This window comes from Sciurus vulgaris, assembly GCF_902686455.1.
Source record: "Sciurus vulgaris genome assembly, chromosome: 11".
Lineage (NCBI taxonomy): Eukaryota > Metazoa > Chordata > Mammalia > Rodentia > Sciuridae > Sciurus > Sciurus vulgaris.
This window is the reverse complement of record NC_136472.1, coordinates 39,339,432-39,350,369: the sequence shown is the minus strand read 5'-3', so window position 1 is coordinate 39,350,369 and position 10,938 is coordinate 39,339,432. Positions and strand designations below refer to the sequence as shown.

Here is a 10,938-nt window from a genome sequence, read left to right as displayed (position 1 = left end):
TTGAAAAAAAAAGGGGGGTATATTTAGAATTAGACAGCTGGACTCTGTTTAGATGATCCCAATTTTGTTGGCAACATCCAAAGCATCATAATCAGGAGCCAGTCGAACGTACGCCTTCTTCTCTCCATCAGGCCTAATCAGGGTGTTAACCTTGGCCACATCAATGTCATAGAGCTTCTTTACAGCTTGTTTGATCTGGTGTTTGTTGGCCTTGACATCCACAATGAACACAAGTGTGTTGTTGTCTTCAATCTTCTTCATGGCTGACTCAGTGGTCAGGGGGAACTTAATGATGGCATAGTGGTCAAGCTTGTTTCTCCTGGGGGCGCTCTTCCGAGGATATTTGGGCTGCCTCCGGAGCCGCAACGTCTTGGGTCGCCGGAAGGTTGGTGATGTGCGGATCTTCTTCTTTTTATGGCTGTGGACACCCTTCAGCACTGCCTTCTTGGCCTTCAAAGCTTTTGCTTTTGCTTCAGCTTTGGGAGGGGCAGGAGCTTCCTTCTTAGCTTTCGGCGCCATCTTGTGAAAAGGCCTGATTCCCTTTTAAGTGCCCTAAACCTATACTACTTCACTTCCACAAATAATCTTGTACATGTGTTGTACTATAACTGTGGGTGTGTATCTTCAGGGTGCATTCCTAGAAATAAGATTGCTAGGTCAAAAGGTAAATACATGTAGATTTTATGATATTCTTTTGCATGGAACTTCCAATATGGTGCCATTTTCCCCTCCCAAATCAGTGTAATTATTTTTTTCTGACAGCTTCCTCAATGGTATGTTGTCAAATTTGGATTTTTGCCAATCTGATAGGTAAAGAGAGGAATCCCAGTGTAGCTTAATTCACATTCCTTTTTATTACAAGTGAAACAGACTTTCTTTTTTTTAAACAGTTCCAGGGATTGTACCCAGGGACTTGCTCATGCTGGGCAAGTGCTTTACCACTGATCTATATACCCAGCCCACATCTTTTTACATGTTTAAGAGCCGTTTTCTTTCTTTAATTCTGAACTGTCTGTTCATATTTTTTGCTCATTTTTCTGTTACATTTTGGTCTCTCTTGTTAATGTAAAACAATGACTCTGTTTTAAAGGAAATAAGAAGATAGTTTATGCTGAGCCAAATATAAGTGATCCAGGAACATGGATTCCAGTTACCCTGAATGACATGTTCCACCATGAAAAAGCTTTTATAGTCATAAAACAAAAAGTCATAAATAAATACATTTACCAATTACATTGGTGATAGAGTCAGGTACGTGCACTGTAGCAAAGTGGAGAAATCTCTTCTACAGGTTTCAGATGTTATATACCATTCTTAGCTTTGGGCTTAGCTAGAGGTCTGTTAGGCTTAGCACTATATTCTGAGATGTTTACATAATAGAATATTATGCCAAATACAAAAGCTAAAGTAAATAACTATTAAAGGATCTAAAAGAGCCCACCATAATTTTGGCTCTGGACATACATTTCATCTCTCTACCATTGTGATGTTCTGTCAGCTAAAGTCAAGCAGTGTACAAGATCTTTAATGCAGATGCAACTTCTTCACAGAAGTTCAGTTCACACTATTAAAGGATTAACTTGGAGTGTTATTAAGGTTGCCAATATTTTATCCTTATTTATTGTTTATCATTTAATTATGATAAAGGTTTGGGGGCAGTAGATAGGTTATTTTTGTCATAAAAATAATTTTTTTCAAATATATTTTTTAGTTGTAGGTGGACACAATATCTATTTATTTATGTGGTGCTGTGGATTGAACTCAGTGCCTTGCACGTGCGAGGCAAGTGCTCTACCACTGAGCCACAGCCCCAGCCCCATAAAAATAATTTAAAAAAAATAATTTAAAAAAATTGTGTGACTTTATACATAGCTCAATGGTAAAATCTTGCCTAGTATGTGCAAGTCTCTGGGTTTGATTCCAGCACCACCAAAAAAAATAAGGTTTTTTTGTAGATTGGGCCTTGAATCCAGGGCCTTAGCTAATGTTAGGCAAGTGCTCTACCTCTGACCTACATCCCTAGTCTCCCAGCCCTTTTTATTTTAATTGATACCAGGATCTCACTTAGTTTCTCAGACTGAAGTGGTTGGGATTTCAGGCATGCCCCACATCCAGCTTTAAAAAAAAAAAAAAAAAGTACTAGAATTTATTAACTTGTATTTATTTACTTATTATTTATTGGTACTGGGGATTGAACCAAGGGATGCTTGGCCAGTGAGTTACAACCCCAGCTCTTTTTATTATTTATTTGAGATAGGGTTTGGTTTCACTAAGTTGTTGATGCTGACCTCAAACTTTGGATCCTCCTGCCTTAGCCTCTCAGGTTGCTGGGATTCCAGGCACATGCCACCATGCCCAGTGAATTTATCAAACTTGAATCCAAGATAAAATAAATTTTCCATCCCAGGTCATAAAGAAACTCACCCATGATTTTAGTACTCCTATGGTTTTAATTTTTTCCACTTAGATAGGATTACCATCATTAACAAATAAAAATATAAGATGTCCAATTAAATTTGAATTTCAGATAAACAACAAATGCTTTTTTTTTTTTTTTTTTGTATAAGTATGTCCTAATAGAAAACCCTACATGTGAATCTATAACCCACATAGGTTTTATTCTGATGAATAGTAGAAGGTATTGTCACTGGAGGTCTGAGGAGTTCCCAGAGAGGAGGACCAGGACTCAGGATGAGTGGGGTCCTTGGCATGTGTGACAGAAAGGAATTTCAGCATGTGTCAGAGAAACAGGAAAGTATATTTAGGAAAAAGGCAAAATATTCAAGGGAGCATGTGGTCTGTCTCTAGAGGGCAAACCTTTTGGGGTAAAGCAAAGAATACACATTCAAGGGAGAGTGTGGGTCATCTCCTAAGGGAGAAATAGCAACAAGTCAGTGTGGGTGTCAATATTTACAGAGGAATGGTTCCTAGGGACTGCCCTCGAGGTGAAGTCAGGGCAGAGTTACACAATTTCAGGCCAGTTTTCCCTACACTTGTGCATTGCCCTTTTGTTGCTTTTTGCAGGTAAGTGTATGGGTCAAGGGCAAGGGCTGGGTTGCTCAAGAATTGTAGGGGTTCATGGGTGTTTTCTGCATTTCAATAGTTTGTGGACACTTCTCTTGAGACTCAGTCTATCTTTCCTTTTCAGTATCCCCAAATTCCTGTCTCAGTAGGAGTGTAATTTTATCTTCTTCCAAATATAAATGTCAACTCCAAAAACTTGTTTGTAATGAATGAGTAGTTTAAATTAATGGTTGAGCAAGTAACCTTTGTCCCTAAATGCTGCACTGTGCATTTCCAAAAATATGAACATTTTCCTAGCTAGCCAACACAACACTAGCATCCAGTACAAACTTTTCCAATAATCCTAAAATTTCCTTCACAGCTGGTTCGTTTAAACCAACAACCAACCCAGAACAACACCTTGCATTTGGCTTTTGTGTCCCTTTGTCTTAATCTAGGACAGTTCCTTTTTTCACTGATTTGCTGAAGAGACCAAATAAGGTTTGTTTTGTTTTGTACTTGAATTGACCCTAGAGGCACAGTACCATCCCCATTCTAAAAGACAACTGATTTGAACCAGGAGTTTTGGTGCACGCCTGTCATCCCAGTGACTTGGGAGGCTGAGGTAGGAAGATGGCAAGTTGCAGCCATCCATCTTGGTATTTGTTTCCTATTGATATCATCTGTGAGTGTAACCATGGTCTACTTGATGCTTTGGTTATACCCCTTGATGCTCTACCACTGTGACTTATTTTAAAACAGACCTATTTCTCTTCCTCTCTCTCCTCCTCCTTAATCTTGGGGAAACAGTATTACCTTTCTCATCCTAGGTAGAGTTATTTGTCCCTGAACGCACACCCACCACAGTAACAAAGTAACTCAGACTTCAGGATGACACCAGAAGAGCTCAGAAATGTCTGTCTCCCAAAATAACAAGTGAATTACAACTCCTGACAAGAGAATGTGTAACTAAAATCTCAGTCCTTGTCCTTGATGCCAATCCAATAAGGAAGACAAAGTTTTGAGAAAAAGGAAAAAAGAAGTTTTCTTGCTTTGTTAGCAAAGGGGAAACATGGGGGTCAACTGTCCCAGAGCCTGTGATTCTCCCTGTCAAGGGGAAAAGGGGGTTTTTAAAGGTGGTTCAGAGAAATTAGATGAGGAAGGCGAAGATCAGAGAGGAGATCAGGGAAAGATGGTTGAGGAAAAAGAAAAAAACATGTAAGTTTGAAAGCAACAAGGAATATATTCAAAGCATAAAGTGAACCCCTGTTACATTTCCCCACTGTTAATTTCTAGCTTCCATCTCTATAGAAAGTGGGTGACAACATCCGCAAGTTGCTTCCTGCTGAAAAGGGATGAGGAAGGGGGACTTCAGAATGGAAGCATTTTACTTCTTGTTGTCTCTTCTAGATTTTTGTTGCACAGTTGCAAAGGGTAGAACAGCACAGAGCAGTAAATGGAAAGACACATACACAGGGCAATGATGAACAGGTTAGTCAGAATGAGATAGAGAAGTACTAGTAAAATTGATTTAATATCACTTGCTATCCAAGAGAAGAGGCTAGAGAACCAATCAGTTAGGCGTGTCCTCATCCCATCCAAAAGGGATGTGTAGTGGTCAAGGGTCTGCTGTAGCCAGGTTGCTTGTTGCCTGATCTTTTCAATACTGGTCTCTACGTGTGAGGAGGTGTTAATATAAATGCAGCAAGATGTATTAGCTATAGCACAAATTCCCCCTTGCTCATCTAATGCCATGCACTTATCTAGAACTACCTTGGGCAAGGAGTCCAGGGAAGTCTAAATTTGAGATGGACAAGGCCGTCTCTCTGGCCAAGGTGATCAAAGTTTTTGACACATTTCGGAGGACCCAATGGTGTGCCCCAATTTCCTATGAGGGTAATAAGGTGTAGCCAAAAAAAAGTATTCATTGCCATCAGGAATTCCACCAGGGAGGTCCTGGGCCAGTCAGTAAAAAACTTTAGGGAGCTTGCCCAGTGAGCTGATTCCTTTAAGGGATGAATTGAAAATGGTGTCGCTAAATTCCCTAGAAAACATTGTGAAGTTTCTGCGGCATTCGGTAGTCCAAGGATAGTTATTAATTTTACAGATGAACACATGTCCTGCAGGGACACAGAAAACCATTGTTTCTTTAAAGAAATCCAGTAGGTCCCCAATAAGGAAATAATCCCCAACTTTAAATCCTGTGCATTCCATCCAAGAATGGTCTGGGAAGGAGTAATCAGTTACTGCTGTAATCTTCTCTGCAGGAAATTGGACAATATTTTGTACACACTGTTAGTTTTTCTTGTTTTGGGGGAGTTCTCATTTTGAGATATTCTGGAATCGTATTCCCCTATGGACCAGGTAAGTGGTGTTAGATACAATAAGGGAAAGAGTGAGACGAGGAATGTTGAAGACGATCTCAGCTGGGTAATATATTACTCGAACACAATATGTATTGGTGTAGGCTCTGAGGTCCCATATTGGCCTCCGGTCTCCATCCAGGATCTGAGTAAAGTTTGTAACTGGATGTAAAAAGGGGTCACCATGGTCCATAGAGGGTGGGGCTCTTGGAAGGCAGATCCAGCAGTCAACTGCCTGAGTGGAGGTAGCCAAGGTCTGTGCTATTCTAACCAAACTGTTGTTCTCCCAAACTAGCGAGGGAATGGGAACAAAGTCAGTAAAAGCATTAACCCTCTCATTATGTTTTCTTTTTTTAAAATTTTTTTAGTTGTTGATGAATCTTTATTTTATTTACTTATTTATATATATGGTACTGAGAATCAAACCCGGTGCCTCATACATGCCAGGCAAGTGCTGTACCACTGAGCCACAACCCCAACCCTCATTATGCTTTCTTAAACAAGTATTTTAGATCCCCTAAGAGTTCTGATGTCCACACAGGGGAGGCAACTTCCTGCAAGTCTCTTGGACACTTTTTCACTTTAGTATGATGAACCCAGGGTTTATTCCAGCACGTTTCAGGGATGCGTGGGTCATCAGAAGTACATCATAAGGTTCCATCCACTTTTCTCCCCATCGTTGCTCCTGTGCCTGGTCTTTCTAAGTCTTAAATGGCACCTGGTCTCCAGACTGGAAGAGATGAAGAGGTGATTTCAAACTTGGCAGGGAACTGAAAGAAGCATACTCATGCACAGTGGTTAATATTTGACTGATCTATTATACATAGTGTTTTAGCCTAGTTTCTCCTGCTATCGCTATATCCTCCCCTTTCCCTTGGGGTGCCAGGAAGGGTTTCCCATACAGTACTTCATAGGGACTCAATTTAAGCCTATATCTGAGGGCCTCCCGTAACTGGTGAAGAGCAAATGGCAACACTTTATCCCACTGCAGATGGATTTTTTGGCATAATTTAGCCAATTTTTTTTAAAGGTATGATTCATTTTTTCTGTTTTTCCTGAAGACTGGGGTCTCCAGAATGCCTGTTGCTTCCACTGGATATCCAATGCTTTGCTCACTTGTTGGGTCACTTCAGCAATGAAAGATGGTCCATTGTCACTTTGCATGTAGGAGGAGAGACAGTATCTTGGGATCAACTCCTTCAAGAGAGCTCCAGTTACTTCCAAAGCCTTTTCTGTTCTGGTAGGATATGCCTCCACCCACCCAGAGAAGGTGTCAAATATCTGAAGTTTCCTGTGATATGGGACATTTGGGTAAAATCTGTTTGCCAGTCATCAAAAAGCTGTGTTCCTCTTAAAATAGGATGTGCTTCGGTCTTGGGATTGTTATGGGCACATAACACACAGTTCTGAGTCACCTGCTGAATGGTTTTTAGGAGGTGTGGTCCCCACAAATGGGGCTTAATAAAATTCACCAAGGCATCCCTCCCATAATGTCTACTCCCATCTATGTGTTTCACCAAGGGCCAGACCAGTGTTTCAGGAAGAAGGTTGAGTCATGGGAATTTTGTCTCCACCTGGCAGTACTATCCCAGGAATCACAATCCCACTCCTTGGCCCATTTTTCATCTTCCTCAGCATAAACAGGCTTGTATTGGTCCAGTTCAAGCTGAGGTATCAGAACCCCAATAAGTGGTTTACTCTTTGCAGCCCTTTGGGCTGCCCTATGGCAGCTTGATTTCCCCTGGCTACATGCGTGTCTACCTTCTGGTGACCAGGACAATGCATGATTGCCACCTGTTTGGGTTCAACCACTGCCTATATTAATGCCAATATTTCAAGAACATGTTTAATGTACTTGTTTTCAGCAGTGAGGAGCCCTCTTTCTTTTCAAAAAACCCCATATGCATGTACTATCATGAAAGTGTATTTGGAGTCGGTATTAAAGTTTGCCTTTTTTCTTTTTGACAGGCTGAGAGTTACCTTGTCAGAGCAATTAGCTCTGCTTTCTGGGCCTATGTTCCCAGCAGTAAAGCCTTAACTTCCAGTACCCGTTGTTCTGTGACCACGTGTATCCAGCTACTTGCTGGCCATTGTCCATGCAGCTGCTCCCATCTGTGAAGAGGTCCCAGTCTGGCTCTGTGATAGACGGATCAGACAGGTCCAATCTGCTAGAGTAGACAGCTTCTAAAATTTCTGGACAATTATGTTGTGTGGTCCCATTATCATCAAATGGAAACAGCGTGGACACAACTTTAAGGTGTTTGGGGTTGTCTAGTAGGATGGCCTGATATCTCCCAACCTCCCAGCAGTCAGCCAGTAGCTACCCTTCTGTTCTAGTAGGACCAAGACTTAGTGTGGGACAAACACAGTGATAGGTTGTCCTAGAGTGAAATTTTCAGCCTCTTGTAGCAAATCGCAAGTGGCAGCTACTGCCCGTAGGCAAGGGGGCCATCCTATTGCTGTGTGATCAAGCTGTTTTGATAAATAGGCCACTGGTCGTGGTATATCTCCCAGTGTCTGTAAGAGAACTTCAAGGGCTGAACCTTGTTTCTCATGCACATATAATCTGAGTTCCTTTTGTAAATCAGGAAGTCCCAAGGCAGGGGCTGTCATGAGGCTCTGTTTTAACTTCTCAAAAGCAGCTTGGCATTCTGGGGTCCAAATCAAAGGTTCTATTTCTGTTCCTTTTAATGCCTCATACAAGAGTTTTGCTATTAGTCCAAAGTTAGGGATCCAGATACAGCAGAATCCTGCCATTCCCAGGAACCTACGTAACTGCCTCTGGTTTCTGGGTTCCCTAAGGTTTAAGATTGCCTTTCAGTCTGGCATCAAACTTTGGGTTCCTGGGCTAATCTGAAATCCCAGGTAAGTGACTTGTTGTTTGCAAATTTGGGCCTTTTTAGTGGATACTTTATGTCTGCATAAGGCTAGATGGTTTAGAGCAGCAATAGTATTTGAAAAACAATGTTCACAGTCTGGGCTAGCTATAAATAGGTCATTTATGCATTACAAGAGGATGCCCTGATCCAGTTGTAACCCTCCCAAGTCTTTTGCCAGGCACTCATTAAACAGAGTAGGAGAGTTTTTAAATCCCTGAGGTAGGACAGTCCAGCAATTCTGGGTAGTTACTTTGGTATTTGAGTCTTGCCATTCAAAAACAAATAGTAATAAGGACTTTCTTTCCAGAGGGATGCAAAAGAATGCATTCTTTAAATCCAGCACTGTGAACCAGCCATAGTTACCTGGCATTGTAGTCAACAGGGTATATGGATGAGGTACTGCAGAATGAATGTCCTGAATAATATTATTTATAGCTCATAACTCTTGCACAAGTTGGTACTTATCAGTGTGAGGTTTCTTAATGGTCAGGATGGGTGTATTCTGGGGGGACTGACAAGGCAGAATCAACCCTCGTTTTAAAAACTTAACTAGAAGTGGCTGAATTCCTATTAGTGCCTCTCTTCTAAGGGGGTGCTTTTTTTGAAGCACGTTACTCCCTCCTTAAGCAAGATCTTGACAGGAATGACACTGATGGCCCTCCCTGGCAATCCATGGGCCCATACAGTTTTCTTACTTTTCCAGTGAACTCCAGTGGGATGGGTTTAGTTTCCTTTTCCTGTTAGCAAGAAAAGCTGGAGCCAGAATGCATTTTCAGGAGGTACTTGAAGTTGTTGCTTTGCAGGTGAGAATGTTATCTGTGCACTTAATTTACATAACGAATCTCCTCCCAGGAGAGGGATTGGGCAATCTGGCAGGTACAAAAAACTGTGCTTTAATTTTTTTTCCTCCCAGTGTATACTCAAGGGACTGGAGCAATGGATGATGCTTAGCATGGCCTGTCACTACAACTATTGCCAGCGTATTAGTGCTTAAGGAGGTCAATTTAGAATTTACAACAGAATAACTGGCACCAGTGTCCACCTGTAAGTCAGTCGGTTGGGTGCCCAATGTCAATTATACCTGGGGCTCTTTGGGGGCTATTGGTATATAGGCCTCCAACAAGGCCTAGAGCCCCGGGCCTGTCACTCATAACTGAGCCTTGGTTTCAGGAAACCATTTTTTCCCCCAGGGGAGTGATTTGGACCTGGAGACCTTCATTTCCTTGGACAATGCTTTTTTTTGATGTCCTTCCTCCTTAGAGTAGGCATGCTGGTTTTGCTTTAATGGACAGTGTTCATTCCTGTCCCTTCCTTTGAATTTTCTTATGGCTCCCTTTGCAGAGGTTGCCAATAAAACACGTACTGATTTCTGTTTCTGTTCCTCTCGGGAATTGAATACCTTAAAGGCAATATCAACCAGCTGTACAGAGTTCATACCAATTGCTTCTTCCACCTGCTGAAGTTTCCTCCTTATGTCTTGGGCACTTTGCCCAATGAAAATCATATTGACTATGGGAAGGTTTTCAGGGGCTTCTGGATCTACATCTGTTTATTTCCTATAAACTCGCTCTAAAGATTCTGAGGGGTTCTCACTGATCTTTTACTGTAATTCCTGAATCTTACTTAAACTTTTTTTCCCTGTTGTGCTGGGGATTGAACCCAGGGCCTTAGTGTATGCAAGACAAGCACTCTACCAACTCAGCTATATCCCCAGCCTTTATTTAAACTTTTTTGCTTGGGTACTATCCTCCTGAGTCCCACCGAAAGACATTTCTGATAATGATTAATCATTGCACTGTCTGCCACCACATCCAGGTCCCTATTGGGCTCCCTTTTAGGAATAGCTTCTGCTGATGCAGCAGTGTAATTGGGATCCTTATTTTGGACTCTGAGCTTCTTCCCTTGCCCTATCTACCACTAGTCACCCATCAGCCATGAATAATATATTAAACAGAGTAAGTGGCAAAAATGGTAGTAAATAACTCAGCCATTTTCTGTGAGCTTCTTCAATAGGTTGGGTTCAAATTTTTCCAATTCATCAAGTCAGAGGTTGAGAAGGGACTGTGTAAGCCCAGTAATACCCCACCGGTTGCCCCTATGCATTTATGCCGATGGGTTATTGCCTTAGGGGAAATTGACCTGCCCCAAAAACAGTTGCTTCCTGTGCTGGTGGGTTTTAGTTAGTGAGACTGTCCCTGACCCCAAGTTATAGCCCTGTGATACCAACAGTGGAACTGCCTCTTCCTCCACCTTCTCTTCATGTGAATGGCTCCCTAGCAGGAGCCAAAGGTGATGCCAGACCAGACTGGTCAGGCACCAGGTTAGAATTAGAATTGAAGAGGTTCGTTATATTTAAATTTATGAAATCCTCCTCAACTTTCTCTACCAATTTTCTGCTATCCCCACACGCTAAAGGCTGTGCCTTTTTCTGAACCATCAACTTAGTCCCTGGACCTTCAAGTTCCTCATTGTGCAGCAATATAAAAGCTTGCACATATGGGATTTCTTCCCATTTTCCTGACCTCTGGCAGAACAGTTCCACCTGCAAGATCATATGGTAATTCAGAGTACCAATGTCCACCTTTCTTCCCCATTCAGAACATACATTGGCCATACTTGGTTATAGTAAAACCCCATCTTTTTCTTAGTCATAAGTTTATAGCTATACATGGCCCACTCAGCCAAGTTCTTTC

General features: G+C 41.7%; 1 protein-coding gene across 1 annotated transcript; it reads right to left on the bottom strand.

Moving 5' to 3' along the window:
* On the bottom strand, positions 1-519 carry LOC306639374 (large ribosomal subunit protein uL23; the record flags this gene model as incomplete). Its single annotated transcript, XM_079102856.1, has 1 exon — positions 1-519. The coding sequence occupies one exon, from the start codon at positions 517-519 to the stop codon at positions 49-51; it is 471 nt and encodes a 156-aa protein (XP_078958982.1). The 3' UTR covers positions 1-48.
* Positions 520-10,938: the final 10,419 nt, after the last annotated feature.